Genomic DNA, 23,188 nt, shown 5'->3' with positions numbered 1-23,188 from the left:
TGTGATGGGTGTCCATTATGGTGGCTGCCTCACATAGATGTCTTCAATGGATGAAAAGACGGAGACTGTGATGGACTTAGCTATGTTTGGTATCTTCTACAGCCTTCTGTGTCCTTTTCTGTAATTTTGTACTCAAAGGATATTCTAAAACCTGTTCTGAATACGTGAATGATCAATTTAACCACATTCTCCCTACCTGCCAAAAATTTTGATTTGCTTTTATTAATTCAATGCCCTTTGGCAAATTCTTATTGAATCCAATTCCATTGCCTGTTTAGGCAATCACTGATTCTTCATGCCAATTCTCATACCAATTCAAACTATTTTCTCCCTTTTTTTTTGAGTACACTGTGTCTTGGATTTCCATTTACTTGCAGGATTATGTAATTGAACAGTTGAATGAGTTTTTTTTAATTTTTGGAATCTTTTGTTTAATCATCCTCTCTCTTGCTCCAGTGTGCATACCTGGAGGCCAAGTACAGTCAGATTGAGAGTAAATACTTGGTACTGCTTCACAAACTCCAAGATGTCAGTGGCCAAGATGAAACCTACCAAGAAATAGTAAAACAATTTATTGCTAACCAGCTGAAATGGGAGATCAAGGACGAAGCCAGCCTTTCAGATGGTGGGCTCTGCAGGTGAGTTAAGTAAGGTGGTACAATTTTTGTTTGGAAGCTTGAAAGAGGAGACATGAATGTCTGCTCCTGTTGTGCATCTGAAGGGAGAGCATCACCAGCACAAGCCAGTTGTAATATATCTGTAATTGTATGATTTAAAAATTACAACTACTCTCCTTGCCTTCAGGATCAGAACTTGCAAATTGATTTTCTCAGTCCCCTGCTGAAATTTTCTGCATTTGTGGATGTAAGACACTGAATGTTGGTGGTGGGGAAATAGAAAATATCACTATAAATGGTTTAGAGGGGAAAAATAATTAAGAAATAGAGACCATTTGGAATCTTTGGAGATTCCAAATTGCTTTTGAATTGCAGATCGCTGTTGCAATGTAAGAAACACACTTAAAAATGAATCTCACAATGTAATTACGACAATATAATTTGCTTTAATAATGACATTGGCCAGGGTAATGGGGAGAACTCCCCTGGCCTCTCAAGTTCTTTTGCACTTGAGTGAAGAACAGGTGGAACATCTCATCCAAAGCATGGCAACAAGGAGCTGACATTTTTGTGAACAAATTGGAGACTTGAGCACTCCATCTTCTGACTCAGGAAGGGTGATCATCAATAAACCACCATTGTTAGATATTTGGCTCCCCTTTCAGCTCTGTGTGCTGACTAATGTTGGCCTGACTGAGCTATTCTGTAACTAATGAATGTTAAAAGATTCCATTGGTACTAGTTCTATGGAGATTCCAACCCTCTCTACCTCTACCAGTGCTCTGTCCAATAATTAAATCTTGCTTAAGCTTTCTTAAAATGTATGAATACATGTGAGAAACAAAAACTGCAGATGTTGAAAATCCAAAATAAAATTAGGAAATGCTAGAAATTCTCTGCATCTCTCATCTCCCTGCACATTAACCAGCTTCTTTCTCACTTCCCATTTCCAACAAATAATCTTCAAGGCTAACTTTGTTCATTTTCCCACAGATGCAGCCTGATCTGCTGAGAATTTCTAGCATTTCCTAATTTTTGTTTGCCATTAGGTCACACTAGCTTTGCCCCACCCCCACCAATAAGAGACAGAAATAAAACAGAATTGATATTCATTTTAGAACTCCACATTAAGTTAAGAGGCTAGTATGTACAACCATTTTGGGAAGAAATTAAGTCAATTTTGGAAAAATTGTTTAAGATTAAGTTACCATTAGACCCATCTGTTTTTTTTTTACTGGGTTATGTGATTCTTTTAAAGGGATTGGGGTTGGATAAATTTCAAATTGCATTTGTATATTTAGCGTTGTCCGTAGCTCGAAAATGTATAGCAAGTACATGGAAGAATAATACAGTGATTAGTATAATGAGATGGCATAATGAAATGAAAGCCTGTATTGTTATGGATATGTTTTGCATGATAATTATTCTTTTTTTGTTAATAAGTGGTCATTATATTTGGAATATATGCATTTTATTTTATTTTATTCTTTTTTTAGATTTTTGTTCATATATTTTTTTGGCTATCCTTTAGAGATCTGGTTAAAGGGGTGGGAGGGGGTGAGGATTCATTTCTTTTTTTACCTTTTATTTTCATGTATATAAACATTTTGTTGTGAAGTGTATTTGTATGTTTACCAATAATTTTTCAATAAATAAAGTTTGGAAAAAAAAGTTAAGAGGCTACACATCCTATTTGACATTATCGATTCTCGGTTGATCTTTTGTAACTATGTTTAACTGTATTTCTCTTGTCTGTTTCCTCCCCACCCTCAATCTACAAGTGAGCATGATGAATATGGCTTCAAGTCAATATCTTCCCCAGTGCAGGACCAAAGCATCTTAACCAGAATTCAAGCTCTTAGACGAAAACCCAACAATCCGATGGTCATGCAGGAAGGTCAGGAGAAAAACAACCAGATGAAATGGGAAAATCTTCTGTCCAGCAAGGCCTGTGGAGAACTTGTGCCATCATCAGACCTGAAGAACCTGATCAGAAATGGCATTCCCAAGGAGCATCGAAGTCATGTTTGGAGATGGTGCACCAATAAACGAGTTCAGCACATAAGAGAGCAGTACAGTAACAACCATTACCAGGAGCTCCTGAAGCTTTGCAAGAACAAGCAGCAAGCAGCCTCAAAGCAGATTGAGCTCGATCTCCCACGGACTCTGACCAGCAATGTGCATTTCAGCTCGCCCACTTCCAAAATGGTCCAGAAGTTGCGTCGGGTGCTACTGGCCTACTCATGGCAAAATCCGGACATTGGGTACTGTCAAGGGCTGAACAGGTGACCTTATGATACTCCCACCATATCCATGCACACGTGATTCTCAACACACAGAAGTCCGCTGCGATTTGCTCTTTGAACCAGCCTAATGGCAAACAAAAATAATTGGCATAAATGTTTTGGCTTCTTCCACATCTGTTTTCCCCATTTCTTTAGTTTGGTTGCCCATCTCTCACACTGGTATAGAATAGGACCCGACCAAAACCAATTTATTTGGCTTCCACCTAAAGGATGGCCCAGATTTTCAAGTCCGAGTTGTACAGCTTAGAAACAGATTCTTTGGCTCACTAGTTCTTTGTAGATTATAATGCCTATCCACACTAATTCTAATTGCTTGCATTAATTTCATATCCCTCTTTGCCCTGTTCAATTAAATATCTGCCCAGATTCTTCTTAAATGTTATTACTGTTCCTATTTCCATCACCTCTTCTGGCAACTCATTCCACTCTTTATGTAAAATAAATAAATATCCTGCAGATCCCCTTTAAACTCCCTTCTCTTACCTTAAACCTTTAAACCTATGTCCCTCTAGTTTTTGGGAAACACGTTGACTTATCTACCCTATTTATACTTCCTCATAATTTTATGTATCTATATCTTATCACCTCTCAGAATCCTTCGCTCCAGGAAAAAAAGAATAACTTCTCCATTCTCTCATGATTTACTCAAGATCTCCAATCCACGCAACAGCCTTGATTTTATCTGCACCCTCACTACCTTTGGTATGGTTGGTGTAGTGCTTAGTGTAATGCTTTTACAGTGCTAATGATCGGAACCAGACCAGGGTTCGAATCCCGTGCTGTCTGTAAGGAGTTTATACAATTTCCCCATGTCTGTTTGGGTTTTCCCTGGGGGCTCTGATTTCCTCCCACCCTCCAAAAACGTACCAGAGTGTAGGTTAATGGGTTGTAATTTGGGCGGCAGAGACTCATAGGGTCGAATTAGCATGTTAACATGCTATATCTCAATATTTTTTGTAATATTTTATCATTTTAAATACATTTAACAATCAAACCAAATATATAACATCAAGAGGACCCCCTCCCTCCACCCTGTTCCCCTATTAAACAGAGAATGAAGGAAAAAGAAACATAAAAAAAACATCCTATTGTCAGTGTGTACAGTAAAATGATAATACCTGTACCATGGTGTTAAAATCTTTTCAGAGGTCTACTGGCTATCGAAACCCTATATTGGTGCCAGTGAGGTACCTATATGCTCTAAATAAGGCTACCAGGTTTTTAAGAAGGTGTTGTACCTCTTGCTGAGATTGTATGTAACCTTTTCAAGTGGGATGCAGCTATTCATCTCCGAAGTCCACGTATCCATGAGTAGATGGGAGTCAGACTTCCATGTTACTGTTATGTACTTCCTGGCCATACATAACGCAATTTCTGTGAATTTAATTTGAGAATTAGTTAGTGATGTATCAACTATGGTAAAGTTCCCCAGAAGACAAAGCTCTGGGTCTATGCTGTATGTCTAATTTTTTTTAAATGTGGCTCAAAGAATTGAATACAATATTCCAAGTCCAGCCGAGCTAATGCTTTGTATAAATGTAACATGATGTCCCAGTTGCCCGACTTATTTCCTCAGCCAATGAAGGCAAACATGCCAACATGCCTTCTTCACTGTTCCCATTTTTCAGGAGAACTTGTACCCCAAGATTTCTCTGTTCAACAACGCTCCCTATCGCCTTGCTTTTCTCTGTCTATGTCTTGCCCTAGTTTAACTTCCCAAAATGTATCACTTTATATTTTTCAGAGTTGAATTCCACCTGTCATTCCCTTTCCCACTTGATCTATATCCTGTTGCACCCTTAGACAATCTGTAGACAATGCTGCCAACTGTAAACTTATCAAGTCACATAGTACTTCAGCCATAAATGAAGGATGCAGCACCATCTTCTGCAGCACACCACATTTCATGGGCCTTTCATCTTAAAAATCAACCCTCTGTCTCCTTCCATCAACCCAATTTTGTATCGAATTTGATCACTTGTTCTGGGTCCCATGTTTTCTAACCTGGACCAGCTAACCATGTGGAAACTTGTCCAAGGCCACACTAAAGTCTACATAGATGACATCTACCACCCTGACCTCATCAATTGTCTTGTCATTTTCACAACCAACAAGGATGAAGACATAGAAGGATGTGTCCCAAAGCCTTCTTCAGCATTAAAATATCTTCAGAGGTGCTTTTGTTCTTGCCTATTGGGAAAAACTGCCACCTCTACACAGCTAGCTCCAGTAAACAGCAAGTGATAATGTCCATATTTTTAAAGAACCCCCTTAGGTGAGGTTAAAACATTGACCAGAACACTGATGAGGGTAGAGTTGGATCTCCATTGAGCTTTGGAAACTTTTACATTCATTTGGGAGAGCAGACAGTGTTTGGTTCAGTGTCTCACCTGAAGATCAGAAGCTCCTACAGTGTGTGTTCTTTCAGTGCCACGTGCGACAGTCAATCTAGAATTTTGAGCTCAAGTTTGTGGGTTGAGACTAGAACCCAGAGCCATCCACATCAGGGGTGATAATGCCATCCACTTAACCAGCACTGTTGCAAGTTGATGTATGCATTACTAATTACAGGCAGTGGTATGATTTCATTCTCTGAAGTGAAGAAAGACATATATTGGCAGGCTGGAAGCAAGTGTGTAGTCCAATCCAGCCTCGACCATTAGTGGTTAGCTACTCAGCTGCATGTTGGCAGTGGCCAGTTACTTGGGAGGGATATTAGTGAGTGGGATCAAAAACAATAGCTTTTGCTGATGCCCAAAACATCATAAAATGTATCAGGATGATTCATTTATGTAGGTAAGGTGCAGATTTTCAGAACCATCTCAAAGAAGAATGTCTTTGGAAGGGACTGTCAGAAATTGGATCCTAGTTAGTTGGTATCATGGTTTTCAGGTAAAGAAGTAATTGAAGCACAAATGATCAGACTTGGTCAGACATTTAGATCTTCAGAGAATTCCAGAAGCAAAGGATACCTTAAATAAATAAATGTTTAAATAAAAGCGATAAATAGAAGGATGTGAATATTAGATTGGAAATATGAAAATCAAGCAATGTATTGTATGGGGTAATAGTTGAATTAGATACTGGAGATTGGACAGAATTTTGTTTGAGCTCAAGATTATAGTGGCTGTGAAGTAGCCAGCCAACTGAATAAAAAAGTTCCATGTTGGCAAATTCCATTGGAATCATAGAATACTACAGTACAGAAACCATCCCTTTGGCCCATCTAGTTCATACTAAGCAATTATTTTCCTGGTCCCATTGACCTGCACTCGAACCATAGCCCTCCATACCCCTTCCATCCATGTAACTATCCAATTCTTTCTTAAGTGTTAAAACAAGCCATTTACCACGTCAACAGGCAGCTCATTCCACTCTCTGCATGAAGAAGTTCCCACTAATGTTCCCTTTACACATTTCACATTTTAACCCTAACCCTTGTTCTATTCAGTTAGGAATAAAGAGACGAAGGGAAGGTTAGGGAAGATGCAATGCACAATGGGATGTCAGCATTCACATAAATCTGAGTCTCTGCCTGCTTTCTTGGGTGAACACAAAATGTCCTGTGTTATTTTGAACAATATAATCAAGTTATACCTGGGATCTTTGGCAATATTTTCTTCAATCAACATTATGATGAACAGATCAGGGCACTTTTCTTGCAGTTTGAGGAAGTTTAATGCCTTTGAGATGCTACGAGAGGCTGAAACACACTACAGATATACAAGTCATTTGTTGAAATTGATTTCTTCTCTGACTCTATCTTAAATTGTCAGAGGGTAGATCAGTGGTCTCTGGTAAAGGTAAAGATTAAAGAAAATGTTAGTTTAATTGACTATCAAAATAAACTGCTTTCCAGACTGGCAGCCATTGCCTTGTTGGTACTTCAGGAGGAAGAAGATGCCTTTTGGTGCCTGGTCGCTGTGGTTGACTGCATCATGCCAGAAGATTACTACAGTAAAACTCTCACAGGGTCTCAGGTGAGAAGTGGGCTTGCATTATTTAATTAACATTAGAAGACTTAACACTTCTTTGGGTTGGTGGTGAATGAACCTCAAGTAACCCAAGGGCAGCACAGCTAATGTAAGCGGTTAGCACAGTGCTATTATCGTGCAAATATGTGTGTAGGGGGTTTGTAAGTTCTCCCATATCTGTATGGGTTTTCTCTGGGTGTTCTGTTTTCCTCCCACGTTCTAAAATTGTATGGGGTTTGTAGGTTAAGTTGGGCAGAATGGGTTTGTGGGCTGAAAGGGCCTGTTAACATGATGTATCTCTAAAATGTTACATTTTTCAAATTTAAAAAAAATAGAAATAATCTTTTTGGGATTGAAGTGGACCTGTTTTAATTCTTTTGTTGGATATGGGTACCAATGTATGGCTAGTATTTATTGCCCATCTTTTACTGTCACTGGATATGAGTGGTTTGTTGGCTCATTCAGAGTCGATGTAAAGTCAATTGCATTGTGGATTTGGAATCACGTGCAAGGCATATTGGGTGTAGATGGGACATATTATTCCTTGAAGGACTTGAGTGAACCAAGGAAGATTTTTTCCTTTTCTGTTTTTGCAACAATCCTGTTGTTTCATGGTCACTTTTAGAAACTTCTGTTTCAAATTCAGCAATTGGTGACCAATTTCCATCACATCAGTCTTCTCATCATTCTAAAAACTTCTTTCAGGTCATTTCTCAGCTTCACTTCACTGGAGAAAAAGAGTCACAACCTATTCTGTTCATTATAGAATAGGAATTACAGGTTGTGACTCTTAGGGCAACATAGTTAGCGCATTGCCTTTACAGTGCCAGTGATTGGGACCGGGATTCAAATCCCACACTGTCTGTAAGGAGTTTATACATTCTCCCCATGTCTGCATGGGTTTTCCCCAGGGTCTCTGGTTTCCTCCCATCGTTTGTAGCGTACTGAGGGTGTAGGTTAATTGGGTGTAAATTGAGCGGCACAGGCTTGTTGGCCAACTGGCCTATTACCGTGCTGTGTGTCTAAATTTAAAAATTTTATCTCCTTTAGGTTTGGAAGAGGTGCGAGTTGGTTAGGGCTCAACTACTGTTATTGAGAATTTGGACAGAGTTGGCCACTATTATAAAATAGTGTTAGTATTAGACCTGTCTATCACAATTTTGTAAAAAGTTTATGAATAGAAAGATTAATTATATTTGTACCATTTAATTCTTTGTTCACTTTGTTACAGGTTGACCAGAGGGTGTTTAAGGAAATATTGTCAGAGAAGATGCCCAAGCTGGTGTCTCACTTTGAGCAGTACAATGTGGATCTTTCTTACATCACATTCAACTGGTTCTTGGTGGTCTTTGTGGACAGCTTGCTGAGTGACATCCTTCTCAGGGTCTGGGATGCGTTCCTTTATGAGGGAACAAAGGTACTATCGAGATTAAGGCCTCTGATTTTTTTTTTCTCCTGTAGAAGGCAGGAGCATCATTGGCAAACAACATTTATTATCAATCATCTAATTGGAAGGTAGTGACCGCAGTCAGTGTGGTGAGGTTTTACTGTTGGCACCTTTTGCCAGTTGAATAACATGCTTGGCCTATTTGAGAACAGGTCATGTTTTACACTGGGTAAAATCAACAGATTTCCTTCTCTAAAGGACATTAAAAAATCAGATGGGAGATGAAAACAAACCCACAAGCCGAATGCTGATTGGGTGACTGCCAAACACCTATGCCCTTTTTCTGGGTCTAAACTTGAACTTCTTGTAGCCCACCATTCCAACTCCCCCACCCATCCATTTCTCTGCAGATATCTGTGTCCTCCACCTCATCCATTGTCAGGGTGAGGCTAAAAGATACAAAATGTTGTGTTTCTCATGGAGCATGAACCCCCACTCCCATGTGGTTCATATATTTCCATCTCTTCTTTACCTATTCCTGTTCTTACTTTTCTCTCTGAACTTCCCTTCACCCCCTCCATTTACAGTGGTCTCTCCCTTTACCTTTCTCTTCTGCTCTTCCACCTTCTGTTCAATACCCTAAGCCCTCTTGTCCCCTTCCCAGCTTCTTTCCCTCTTCATATACATAATATCACTTCCTTCTTACTTTGGTCTTCATGAAGGTTCCCAGGCTGAAATGTTGACCGACTATTTCTGCCCATGGATGCTGCTTGATTTGCTGAGTTCTGCCATTCGCTCATTCTTTGCTGGTACTTACAACAACCTGGGCATTTGAAAATCGTATTCACTATATAAGTGCCTGATAGCAGGATCATGTAAATTTAACTTCATCAACAACCATGATTTGAACACAAGAACATCGCAAATAGGAGCAAGAGGAGGCCATTCAATGAGATCATGGCTGATCTGATGATGGGCTGTCCTCCACCAACCTGCCTTTTCTCCCCCCCATATCCATTAATTCCCCGACTTTGTAAAAATCTATCCAACCTTGTCTTAAATATATTTACTGTGGTAACCTCCACTGCTTCAATAACAATGAATTCCTTTGATTCATCATCCTCCTCATCTCCATTCTAAATCTACTACCCTGGATCTTAAGATAATGACCCCTAATTCTAGTCTCCCCCATCAATGAAATCAATTGCCTACCTCTATTTTAGCTATGCCTTTTATAATTTTATACGTTTCTATAAGAACCCCTCTCATTCTTCTAAATTCAAGCAAGTACAGCCCCAGGTGACAATCTCGCCTCATAAGCTAATCCCTTTATCCCTGGAATCAAACTGGTGAACCTCCTCTGACCACTTCCAAAGCCAGTCCATCATTCCTCGAGTAAAGAGAACTGCAAGCAGTACTCCAGATATGGCCTCACCAGTACCTTGTATAGTTGCAGCATAACCTCCCTGCTCTTAAATCCATCCCTCTTGCAATGAAGGCTGACATTCTATTTGCCTTCTTGATAGCCTGCTGGACCTGCAAATCAACCTTTTGCGATTCGTGTACAAGCACTCCCAAGACTCTCTGCACAGCAGCATGCTACAGTCACTTGCCATTTAAATAATCTGATCTTTTTTTTCTCCTTACATTAACCAACATTGTACTCCATCTGCCAGATCCTTGCCCACTCACTTCACCTATCTATATCTGTCTGCAAACTGTCCATATCCTCTACATGAGTTGTTTTCCCACTCAATTTGGATACACTACACAGTCCTCTCTTTGAAATCATTAATGTGAATAATTGTGGGCTCAGCACCAACCCCTGTGGCACCTGCTCACTACTGATTGCCACCCAGAAAAACACTCCTGTATCCCAACTCTCTTCTTTCTATGGTTTAACCAATCCTCTATCCCAAGCTAATACAGGAACACAATCCTTTATCCGGACATCTAAAATCCGGAAAGCTCCAAAGACTGGCACTTTTTTTTCCTGGTGCTGGTATAGCGGAGGGAGAGAGAGAGAGAGAGACAGCAGCATGACTAGATTGGGCGGGGGGGAGAGACGGCAGCGCAACTCGGGTGGGCAAGTGGGGAAAGAGTCAGCAGCGCAACTAGGGAAGGCAGGGAGAGAGATAACAACGCGACTAAGTTGGGTGGGGGGAGAGATGGCAGCATGACTCGGGTGGGCGAGGGGGGAGAGAGATGGCAGCGCGACTTGGGCAGGAAGAGTCGGCAGCGTGACTCAGGTGGGCAAAGGGGAGAGAGACGCCAGCGCAACTGGAAGAGGGTGGATACGGCAGCACAATTCGGGAGGGCTTAAGTCTGGGGCAGTTGGCTTTTGTTCTGAAATCTGGAAAAATTCAGAACACACTGACCCCTAAGGGTTCCGGATAAAGGATTGTGTACCTGTATATCACCCCCTTATCTTATGTACAGGTCTTTTATGTTGCACCTTATAAAACCCTTTCTGGAATTCTAAGTAAACCACGTCCATCTGCTCCCCTCTATCGCACTTGTTAAATCCTCAAAAAACTCCAGTACGTTTGTCAAACAGGACTTGCTTTTGCTGAATCCATGCTGCATCTGCCTGATGGATCCATTTCTCTCCAGATGCCTCGCTATTTTTTCTTTCTATATAGCTTCCCAACCACAGATGTTAAACTAACTGGCCGATAGTTCCCTGCCTTTTGACTGCATCCTTTGTGAATGGTGGTGTGACATTCACCATCTTCCAATCCGCCGGGACCTGCCCAGAGTCCAGAGAATTTTGGTAAATAATCACCAAAACCTCTACTATAACCTGCCATTTCTTTCAGTACCCTGGGATGCATCCTATCAGGTCTAGGGGACTTCTCTATCTTTGGACCCACATGGTTGCTCTTTAGTGATAACTATTGGATCTAGGTCCTCACCTCCCATCATGGCCATAACATCTGTCTTTGGCATGGTAGACATGTTTTCCACCATGAAGAACGACACAAAATTGTCATTCAAAGCCTCACCCATTTCATCATTACTCAATATCAATTCCCCCTTCTCAGTCTCCAAGGGACCAACCTTCACTTTAACCACCCTTTTCTGTTTTAAATAATGATAAAAATCTTTTACTATCCATTTTTATATTTTGTGATAATATTTTTTCATAATCTACCTTCCCTCTCTTTATTGTTCACTTTGTGGTTCTTTGTTGCTTAAAAAGTTTTCCCAATCTTCTCATTTCCCACTGCTTTTAGTGACCTTGTACACAAGAGCTTTTAGTTTGCTGCCTTCCTTTATTCCCTTAGTTATCCAAGGCTGGCTCTCCCCACCTTTACAATCCTTACTTTTAGCTGGTATATACAATATTTTCTTTGAGCACATGAAAAATTTCTTTGAAAGTCTTCCCTTGTTCCTCAACTGTCTCTCCATATAGCCTGCATTCCCAGTCTACCCAAGCCAATTCCTCCCTCATTCCCTTGAAGTTTCCATCATTTAAGCATAATATACTTGTTTTAGACTGAACTTTTGTACCCTCCATTTATATGACAAACTCGATCATAATGCGATCACTCGTTCCAAGAGGATTCCCTAACTACAAAATCTAATTTTACCTGCCTCATTGCACAGGACCAGATCCAAGATAGCATGTTCCTTTGCAGGTTCAGTAACATGCTGTTCAAGAAAGCTATTATGGATGCACTCTATGAAGTCCTCCTCAAGGTTGCCTTGACTAACCTAGTTCATCCAGTCTATGTGCATGTTAAAGTCCCCCATGATAACTGCTGTTCCATCCTTTGATGTTTCTTGATTTATTGCCTGTGCTCCCACCCTGAGATCATTGTCCAGGTTTCTGGATTGATAGTCCGGCAACTCAACTGCTCCATGTCTACTTGAGTTATTTTGAAAATAGGTTCAATAAGCACTGAGCAGACTTTTATTAAAATCAAGACCAAGGCACTTGGTCATGATCAAGAAGTGGTAAAGGAATGTACTCAATGCAAAGCAGGGAAAGGATATGTTGAGGAATTAGCATGTCTAACCAGAAGGTTAGATGGTGGTCAAAAGGACTGGGACAGCCTGGTGATGAACAATGCCTTCAGGAGGCTTGTTCTCCATCTAAATAACTGGAGTACTCCATTGAGGCATTTCTGACGAGTTAGAAACGAGGAGCGGCACTCCCCAAATTTAGTCTGGCAGAACTTCGGGGAACTCTGTGATTGTTACCAATCTGTGTGCCAGCACTCTCAGCTCCTATGATTTGGAGAGAAAATGGATGAACTCTTCCCTTCAGTATGGAGCTTGTACGACCTCATGAATGCAGCAGTGAACAACAAACTCTGATGTGTCAGAGAGCAGCAGCAACTCCAAGGCTGGTAAGCCAAAAGTCATGGTCAAGTTGACCTCCACTTAGATAACAATCAATCAAGACCTCAAAGGGAGCAAAGAATGCTGTTTGAGTGGTGGTCCCTTAAAGTTGCACATTTTTAGGGATTAACAAAACTTGGTTGTTCCAAGCCAATAAGATTGAAAATCACACTGGTACAAATTTCAGGCCACTTCTATTGCACTCATTTGGGGAGTTCTACTTCAGAGAAAGAAACTTCCACCAAAACATTAGGAGCTGATATTCCTGACTGATGCTAGGATACCCTGAAATGTGTGCAATATTGTTGCTTTGGGTTCTAATGATTTCCAACAGCAAAGAATATTTTTTGATCCTTGGAATTGTATTAATAAATTTCAAGGACATTGTATGTATTTTGCCACAGCTACAAAGATCAACCTGAAGACCCCAGTGGGAAAAAGGCAGGAACAACCAAAGGTTAACTTTATTAAAAGTGAATCAACTTGTATTTAATATCCTTATGCAACAAAACTAGAACTTGTATTAAAAAAAAACACATTGTATTTGCCTCCCTCTGTAGTAAATGTTTTGGGCTTGTTTTAATTGTGGTGCCTTGAGCTCTGGCTATGGGAAGATACAACATGGATGTTCTTGACTATGTTGCAGGCCACTGCTTGCCTTGGAAGTGTTGGAGAGTCAGCCTAGTAGGTGGATTGACTGAGACCACTGCACGTTTCTTGTATTGCAGGTCATATTCCGATACGCACTGGCAATCTTTAGATACAACGAGGAAGAAATTCTCAAACTTAACGACCACCTAACAATTTATGACTACCTACAATGCCTGACCAAGAATATTTCTGAAGAAAAGTAAGAACCACTTTTGATTTGAAAATCTGAACTAAAAGAGTGGATAATTTAGAAAATAAGAGCTATTAATGATAATGATTTAAATATTAGCCTGATTAAGTCCATGAAACCTGATGTTTCTGGTGTCCTCAGCGACGGTGTATTAATAAGTAGTTACAGTACCATCATCATTACTTTCTGCCTCCTTCTCCAACCCCATTTGTGATCACCAACTCAAACTAAAGTGTAAGGGATTTCCTCATTGTGCCAGTCAACACCAGCTTTATTTCTGGTTGCAGGTTTGAATTCCCTCAGAGATGGTGTAGAGAGTTCTCTTATTTGATTTCTGGTCTAAGGAAACATTGAACAGATTGAGCTTGTAGAAGAATGAGAGGTAATCTTGTAGAAACCTGCATGCTACCAAAAGAGCATGAGAGTGTGGTTTAGTGAATGATTTCCCCTGTTGGGGGAAGATTCCATCAATTGTCATCTTCACAAAATACTTAAAGATCTTTATTCTTTGTTTACTCTATAAAGGCGCACAGTGCTGCTACTAGTCTAACACCACTACCAAGCAAAGAAAGAAAGGCAAAAATAATCTCTTCCAAACCCATAGAGTGTTTGCAGATCCTGCTACCTCCTCCATTGCCTTAGGCAGTGTAGTATCAGATTAAGGGGTTTCTCATGAACACTCATTCTTTTCACAGAGGTGTATGGATTGTTTCCCTATTCTGCACCAGATAGCTCTTGAGGTTGAGTCACTAAATAATATGTTCAAGACTGAAACAGGTAAATGTAAGATATGAGGAAGTGAAAGTTATGGGGTTCAAGCAGTGAAGGTCCTATCAACCACGGAATGAGAGAGCAGGCATCAATTGTCTTGTGGCAGACTTTAATCTGACTTATGTTCACATGCAATGGGTTGTTTCTGGATTAACAATCTGGGAACGTGATCAAATCCTTCATTGGCAGCAGTGCATTGTCACTGATCTCAAATAAATCTATCATCCTAACCCATTTTTTGTTGTAGTTACTTTCTCTGCCTGCTGAGATGGCCCAAAGAGCATCTCGGCGCCGTAAGTGCTGTGGGGAGAAAATAATAAGAAAAAAGCTAGAGTGAACTCCAATGGTCAGCACAGGGAAGATGGCAAGAGTATTTATGACCTCCTTTGTAGAATATACTGTTTTTATTGCTAAATTTTGTCCAGCATCCATTTCCCAATGAACTGACTGCCTGGCTCTAAGAAAGAAGATTAGGAGTTCAAGTCCAGCAATGTTAATAACAAAATTTAGGCTGATTCTTCAGAACAGTATAGGATAAGTTCTGAATTACCTTTTCAAAAGGCTATTAAACTGAGGTCCTGTCTCTTCTCTCAATATCCTTTAGGATTTCACTGCACTCTGTGTGCCCTGTATCAGTTTTTATCCTTCAACCAGTGCTGTGGAAGCAAGGGCCACTTGTGGGAGCTTGCTGTGCACAAACTAGCTATCATCTTCTTTGGTGATAAGAGAAAGCACTTCACAATCAGCATTATGGGGGGGAATGAATTGTCAAAGGCCTTCATCAACAATTTCTTTTCCCCCCACAATGCTGCCTGCTGTTAGGTCTGCTTTGTTCATGAATGAGTGAGACAAACACCAGACTGAGTCGAAATCAGGGTTCTTTGTTCTTTATTACCGGATTGTAACACTTGCGACTAACCATGTTAGTCGGAGAATGCATTCTGCCGTTATCAGCAAAATGGTGATTTTTTATACCCTTGGATATGTGCTTAGAACATCATCATATCATTACTTGTCCAATGACTAAAACTGTTGCTATCCTTTCCCTGCTAGCTTCCTGCCTCTCAATCCATCAATGTCTCTCTTATCTTGTAAGTACAAGGATGCATTCACATCTTGTTACAGCCCTGCACATTCCCATCTCATGATGTTTTACCTAACAGGAGTACAAGGACACCTCCCCTTCTTGTTACAGCCCTGTACAGGGTAACTCCTTACACATTCCCATCTCATGATGTTTTACCTTACAATCCCTCCTTTGTCCTCTTTAGAGGACAATCTCGCCCTGACTATGCTACCACCGCGTTACATTAGTTCGCCTATTATTGCCAAGCTCTATACGGGTTCTGTTCACAGGGCAGTTCGGCTGGTGGGCGAGGGCTCCCCCAACCCTCCTTTGCGTACACCCCCCATCCGTCACCCCGATCCCATTGCCCGTTTACAAGTTTCATCCCATTTGCCCCCAAGCAAAAAACTAGCTAACCCCCCGTACATTAGTAAATTCCCAAGTTAACATATGGTCTACAATCTAATTCATAATACTTGTTCTACAATCTGATTAATAATGTTTGTGTTACAATCAATGTTATAATATTTGTTCTACAATCAAGGTTATAATATTTAGGTTACAAGCAAGGTTAAAATTATATGTGTAACAATCTAATTCACAATCCCTCCTTCCCATCACATTCCCCTTCAGACTCCAGATCGATCTCAGCAACTTTCTCCGCCTCCTGTAATGTGAGATAGTCTTGCTCCACAGCCTGCACAGCTTGATATTTCGACGGCAGTTCATCACGGTCCTCGTGACCAGCGTTCGAAGGCATGGAATACAACAACAGCCACAAGTGATAAAAATTGATACAGAAATGAACAAACCCAGCAAAAGTTGTCCTAACAATGTGCTCCATCTCCCAAACACTCCCTGTAACCAGGATAAAACAGGATTGGAGACTCCAGACTGGGCTTTTAATTCTTTCGCCAATGCCCTAAGTTTCGTTAACCCCTTAGTGAGTGATCCATCTGGCCCTGTGTTATTAGAGATAGAAGTGCAGCATAGATCTCCAAACATAGCACACACTCCACCTTTCTCTGCCAGGACCATATCAATCGCTATCCTATTCTGAAGTGTCATAAGGGAAGTTTCTGACAGTTGTTGATGTATTGCCTCAACAACGTCCCTGGTCAAATTTGCAAGGCGCTGGACATTATAGTGAATAAGGTTGATCCTATTAACATTCTTATTTACAGTGATGGGAAAAATTGCACTAAAAACAGGAAAGCTTTCAAACCCAGCTGCAATCTCATCGGCTAATTTAAATTCGTCCGGAATATTCCGGGCTTGGCCAATGGCATCAATCCATACCCCATCAGGGTTCCTTCCTCCCGGCCCCAAGAGTCCAACACTCCTCCTTTTTCTCCACAGCCAACTCTCTGTGTGGCGCAATTCTAGGGAATCCTCGTCTCCCTCCTGCCTTTTGACAATCAGCACTGGCGCATTAAGGGTTACTAGAGCACACCAACCATCCCAGTTAGCAGGGAGCCAGTTGTACAGCACTCTTCCTCCACAAAACCACCAAATATCCGCCCTAGCCTGGGTCAAGCGGGTTGCACTACTGCTATGTGAGAGATCAACATGAGTCCTGCACGAGTCGCTGGGCAGCCAACCCACATGGAAAACGTGCGCTGCTGTGTTGTTGTTGGCAAAACAAGTAACATTAGTTATGCCTGTGGATCTAAAGACAGGGGGAGCTACATTAGCCGGAGCTATGGGAAACGTCTGTTCCCATATCAGACACCTATTCAGTTGGTTGGATTCTGACATTAGGTTCAAGGCGCAGTCCATAGCATCTGTCTCCTCAAAAATTGATCTGCTCATCCGTAATAATGGCCTTCCTCGGGCACAGACCCAGCAGTTCCCATACCCTGCTTGGTCTGCATATTTACCCATCTGATCTATCCAGGAGTTTGACTCATCAATACCTGTCTCAATTGCTATCTTCTCTCCCCTGGTCATCTTCGTACTGTCGAATTTTCTCACTTCCCCCTCTTTCGAAGTGGGTTTAATTATGTCCTTTGTGTATGTTTGTAAGTCGAACCTCACCACTCCCCAAGGATCTTTTCCACTAATAGACACTCCAATCATTAGATAGAAGAGGTCTCCGACACCATGTTCTCTCCCTGTGCCCCCCTCGCATGTCTTAGAGCTCCATCCCTTCATATTCCACGGGTTGCGCAGCCCCGCCTTTACTGTCAAAATCAGGGGATTCTCTCCTTTCATTGAATAGGTCACAGCACCACGTATCAGGGAGATTTTAGTGAAAAAAATATAATAAGGTTTGCTGGACCCTTTGTTAAGGGGTTTTCTTATCCATCTAGTGTCGGGTCCTGTCCACCACCAAACCTCACCCCAAGACGGACAGACATGTAGACCCCATTTAGGATATCCTATTTTAAAGGCACACATGTAAATATCATATCCTCTCCAGGACGCCTCATTCTTACCACACGCTATTATACTGCATAGATCGAACTGGAAGGTGTTATCCCTGTCTTTGTCTACCTTTAGAATAACTTTGGCCCCGCAAGAATCCGAGCTATTCTGCTGACTTATCTGGCATCCCATTAGTAGTACTGCCCATAGGGCCCCCGGTATCGTCTGCATGAGTCTCATCAATTCTATCAAGGCTGGCTACGTGCTGTTTTGCCTTGGAACAGTAGGCAAAATGATGCCAATTATGATCCCCTGGTTTGTCAATTCTTACCGACCTATCTGTTACTGCGGTAACAGTGTATGGTCCAGACCACCTAAATTCAGTCCAATGTACTTTACCTGGTTTACGGATATACACCAGGTCTCCCTCCTTTACTGGAACTCCTCCGGTGTCCGGGTTCTCCTTACTAGCATTCGCCACCTGTTGTGAAACTAAAGCAACCATATTACCCAGCATCTGCATATAATGATCCAGTTCCACTTCCCTTTCTTCCCACAACTTAACCCATGCTGGATCAGTCTTTGGACCGGGCATGGGTCGACCCGTTAGAATCTCATGCGGTGACAGGAAGGTATCTTTGGCCTTCTCTTGTCGCATAGACATCAGTACTAATGGCAATGCCTCAACCCAATTCAACCTGGTCCCCCCTAAAACTTTCCCTAATTTAGATTTTATCGTTCTGTTTGCCCTTTCTACTAACCCCTGGCTCTCAGGCCTATAGACACTACCAAAACGGTGTTTGATCCCTAGGTATTCTTCAACCTGTCGGATCAGCTCATTCTTAAAATGAGACCCATTATCAGAGCATATCCTGCTGGGGACTCCATAGCGGGGTATTAACTCTCGCGTTAGCCAGCCTATTACACTATCCGCATCTTCTTTCTTTGTTGGAATAGCCTCCACCCATCGTGAGAACCTATCTACTGCCACTAAAAGATATCGGTAACCCTCCTTTGTCCTAAGGTCAGTACCCATATCTGTATAGTCAATATAGATCTCTTTCCACGGGGCTGTCGGTACTGGAAATCGTAAAAGCGGGTGGGGTAAGGTGATCCTTTGGTTATGCCCGTTGCAGATAGTACATTCAGCTCTAAAGTTGTCAATGTGCTCGCGTAAGTGGGGATTCCACCAATGTTGTTTAAGCGTATTATAAGTTTTGGTGGCGCTAATGTGAGTCGGCCCATGTGCTTCTTCAAATAATAGCGGGAGTAATTGACGAGGGGCAACTATCGTACCTATAGGGGAGCGCCAAACATGTACTGTCTGATTTTCATAGCTGATCTCCTGTCGAGTGGCACCGCGTTTCATCCATTCCTCTTTCTCACTTGGGCTAGCTTTTTCCTGTATTTCTATTAGGTGCTCAATATTCGGTGGGGGTCCCTCTCCCTTCTCATCTGTGTAGTCATTCAATCTGCTACAAGTCTCCTTAGTTTCAGATTCATTTTTTTTGTTATGGGACCTCAAAATCATCCCCTGTATATGTTCATGATAACCAGTAACCTGTTTGGCTGCCCTGTCAGCCGCCGTGTTTCCCTTCCCTTCCTTTGTGTTATCTGGGGAATGGCCCGCCACCTTAATTAGGCTCAGAGCCCGGGGAAGCATGACCTGTACTGTAGTAGGTTTTCGATACCCTAGTATCATTTCTCTATGTGCCTCAGACATGGCCGTACCGTTTTTACCCACGAGTCTTCCTAGGAAAGTTACCACCCTCCTTCCGATCTGACATTTCGACCTTTTTACTTTAAATCCAGCCTCGCCTAACCCCTTGAGTAAAACTGCTGTCCCTGTCAGGCACTCATGTGGTGTTTTCCCTGCTAATAGTAGGTCGTCTACATACTGAATCAGTGTAACATCTTCCGGGAGCTTTAATTTCATTAGGATTTCGCTAAGGGCCTGATTGAACAGTCCTGGACTGTCCTTATAACCCTGAGGTAATCTAGTGTATGTGTACCGATGTGCTTGGTAAGTGAAAGTGAACCAGTCTTGGCATTCCTCAGCTAATTTCAAGCAGAAGAATGCGTTTGCCAGATCAATGACAGTATAGTATTCGTGCTCCGGACTCAGAGCCCTAAGTGCTACATATGGGTCTGGGACTGGTCTCCCGATGGTCTTGGTAGCCAAGTTAATCTCCCGGAGGTCGTGTACCATCCTCCAGTCTTTTCTACCCTGTTTGGGAACAGGCATGATGGGCGTGTTCCACATACTGTCAGGTGCCGCCCTTAAAACCCCTGACTCCATTAACCCTTCTATCGTTCCTTTAATACCCTCCTCCTGACTGGGCGACAAGCGGTATTGTTTTCTCCATATTGGTTTCTGCCCGGGGTTGGCCAATTCTAGAAATACCTCTCCTTTTATTACTCCCACATCATAGGGCCCCGTTGTCCATATATGTGGACTCAGATTAGAAAGATATTTGTCTGAGTCTCTGTGATCAATATTTTCTCCTTCTATGGCTCGGTCTCTTTCTACTTTCTCATTCACTACCTGGTCCCATGCTTCAATATTCAGTCTGACAAATTTTCCTCCCTCCGAGGTGGAATATCCCGGGATTTCTGTCTGCCTGTATTCACACCCTATCGCTTCCTTTACCATCGGACCCAGCTGTCGAGCGTGATGATCTTTGGCAATACCCAAGGTCACATGAGGCACACTTTCTACTCCTAAGCAGAACCACTCCATTTGTTCTTCTGTCATGACAACCATAGCAGCTATTCCCTCCTTACCTACAAAGATAAATGGACAATGTATCGTTTCTGTCTTCCCTTCTTTTAGAGAGTCCCACCTCTCCTCATATTCCTGGTCCGGGTGGATGGTGTAGTTTAATGTAACATGCATAGGATCTAGTGGATAATGGTAATCCCCATACCGAGGAATACTGGCCCTCCACTCAAAAAACTGTTTAATCAGCCCTGGGCCTGGTTCATCATACAGTAGCCGACTCCAGAAAATACTAACCTCCACAGAGTCTTCTGAAGCGTTAGATGGGGTCATTACTATAAACTGTCCTCCCCTTCTTATTGTATCCCCTGGGTATGTTAACCGAAGGCCCTTCTCAGAACATTGTATGGTTATTCCTAGTTTGGTAAGAATGTCCCTTGCTAATAAATTAATGGGGCAACTTGGCACAACCAGGACAGGCGTTTTAACCCTTTGTCGTCCAAATGTCATGTCGATGTTATCTGTATAGGGCTGTGTTTCCCTTATCCCGGAGAATCCTATTGTAGATAATGTTTTGCCCGAAAATGTGCTCCCTGGGGGTTTTTTAATCACTGTCGTAACTGCTGCCCCTGTGTCAACCATAAATTCAATTTTTTCTCCATTTACCGTCCCCCAAATTTTTGGTGGCTCCCAGGGAGGCGTGATTTTTGATTCTCCAGGGCACCTTCAATAATCAAATTCAGCACCTTCCTCAATATAGTCATTACACTGAGGTGCCTGGACTTGTTGATCACTCTGCCACCCCCCGATTCTCTGGGGCCCATCAATGTGTCCACCCCTACCCCTTGCTTGTCCTCTTAAGTTTCCTCCTCTTCCCCGATAGCCTCTAATAGAGGGTAATCTTTTTCCCCTTGCTCTCCCAGCCTCCGGACAGTTCCGCTGGTAGTGTCCAGGATTTTGGCAGTACCAGCATACTGCATGTTCCCCTCTATACATTGTACCTAGCTGTCTTTCCCAACCATTTCTTACTTGGGGTCCCGGATTTATCACTGGCCCCATGACCTGTGGGACTATCTGTTGGGCCGCTAATTTAACCCCTATATGTTCTATGGCTCTCACCAATTTATCGGTTGTTTTGTCCACCTCCTTCTGGGACGCACTTTCTGACTTAGCATGCTCTGATTGACGATGTCGTTTGATTGCATGTGTCAGGTGTCTTTTCCACAAATCCTCTGACATTGTCTCTAATCCCACAATGTCCCTTAATTTTGCTTGAACCGTAGCAGGTAGTCCGTTTATTATCCCATTACGAAAGTGAGCCCTTCCTAAGGGGCTGTGGTCGGGTCTTTCTCCAGTCCCTGTTTCCCATAAGTCCCATGCTCGAGTGAAATACTCGGGTGCAGTCTCTCCTTCCTTTAGTTGAAGGGTTACCAAGGCATCCAAACTATAGGGTGTAGGAATTGTTTCTCTAAGTGCTTCCCAAAATTTATTCCGAAGTGGGTTAAATTCTATTTCATCCCCCAATTTACTGCTTCTTACAATTCTCTCTATTTGCTTCAGGGCCCCTTCTGCCTTTAATCTTATCATGATAGTTCTGACATCTGCGAGTGCTAATTGTTCTTGGCAGGTTTCTCGCTCAAAACAAGAAATCCATGGACTAGCCCCATTACTCAACGGAGGTAGTTTTTTCATTAAACTCTCTAAGTCCATTCGTGACCAGGGTACATATTTTTGAGTTCCCCGTCCCGTGATCAGTAATGGGCATTGATATCTCAATTTTTGGGGATTTCTGCTCCTTCTTTACTCTTGGCATGCATTTATTTATCCCACCTTGTTCTGACTCTTCTTCATCACTGTCACTGTCCCTATAGGCTTCCAATGTCTCAGGGTCAAAGGTATATTGGTCACGTTCATCTCTAAGATAATCTTTTCGGCCATAGTTTAGTTGTTTCACATCTTTCTCTTTTGTCCTAACTATGTCCAGGTAGGCATGTCTATTTTTCTCCCTCCCGAGTCTTTTCCTTCTACTTTCCTCCCATGGTGGATCGTATCTCGTTTCCTCTTCTGTACTACACTTTTCGTCCTTTACTCCTATTACCATTCCTTCAGCTTTAATTTCTCCTGACAGTGTTGTAGTTATCTTTTCCACTTCCTTAAATACACCTACCATTAATTCTTTTTGATCCTCACTGATCTGCCCCAGCACATTAATATCTCTGTTTAAGTTTTTAATGTTATCCTGAACCTTTTTCATGTTCCATTTCTGTATCTCTAACTCCTTTTCTATTTTCTTGGACTCCAGAGTGGTCTCTACATCTATTACTCCCCCTTCTATTTTTATTAAAGGGGCCTGTACCTCGTCTGATGTGTCCCTATTCCCGAGGTTCTTGTCACACCCCAGTGTCTCAATATCTGGATATAAGGGACGTGACTCCAGTATCCCATCTGGGGTGCCAGGGGCACCTTTTGACGCCACATATGTATAGGGCGGGGGTCTACAAGCTATTTCTACAGGGGCAGTAACAGGTGGGTTACCAGGGAGACCAAATTCTTCAAATAGAGCTAGGACATCGCGGTACTGAATCTCCTTGTCTCTCACCCTCTTTTTTTTGCTGACTCGCGATTAAAGATTTTGTTTTCTGTGTCCTGTTTTGTTTCTTCCAGCTTGTCTAAGACTCTACGTTTTAAAATTTTGTTTCCCTCACCTGTCAGGAACATCTCAGTGCCCCCGGGTAACCAACCCCTCTTCCTCCAGCGATCTACACATTTTCGGAGCATTTTTTGTTTTTCCAA

General features: G+C 42.1%; 1 protein-coding gene across 17 annotated transcripts in view; it reads left to right on the top strand.

The window, feature by feature from the left end:
* Positions 1 to 23,188, top strand: part of tbc1d2 (TBC1 domain family, member 2) — a 142,781-nt gene that overhangs the window by 99,359 nt on the left and 20,234 nt on the right. For 15 of the 17 annotated variants that reach the window (XR_011352746.1, XR_011352736.1, XM_069922759.1 and 12 more), the window contains 5 exons: positions 457 to 638; positions 2,399 to 2,902; positions 6,783 to 6,903; positions 8,129 to 8,314; positions 13,360 to 13,481. Coding sequence is in view for 15 of the 17 variants with exons in the window: in XM_069922759.1 (XP_069778860.1) it covers positions 457 to 638; positions 2,399 to 2,902; positions 6,783 to 6,903; positions 8,129 to 8,314; positions 13,360 to 13,481 (1,115 nt within the window). In the remaining 2 variants the exon portion in view is untranslated. Of the gene's footprint in view, positions 1 to 456; positions 639 to 2,398; positions 2,903 to 6,782; positions 6,904 to 8,128; positions 8,315 to 13,359; positions 13,482 to 15,942; positions 16,254 to 23,188 lie in introns of those variants that run through there. The other 2 variants (XM_069922748.1, XM_069922765.1) reach the window with 2 other exon arrangements.

The sequence above is a fragment of the Narcine bancroftii genome, chromosome 1, assembly GCF_036971445.1.
Source record: "Narcine bancroftii isolate sNarBan1 chromosome 1, sNarBan1.hap1, whole genome shotgun sequence".
NCBI lineage: Eukaryota > Metazoa > Chordata > Chondrichthyes > Torpediniformes > Narcinidae > Narcine > Narcine bancroftii.
Note: the sequence above shows the minus strand (reverse complement) of the source record. Positions and strands in the feature narration are given on the sequence as shown.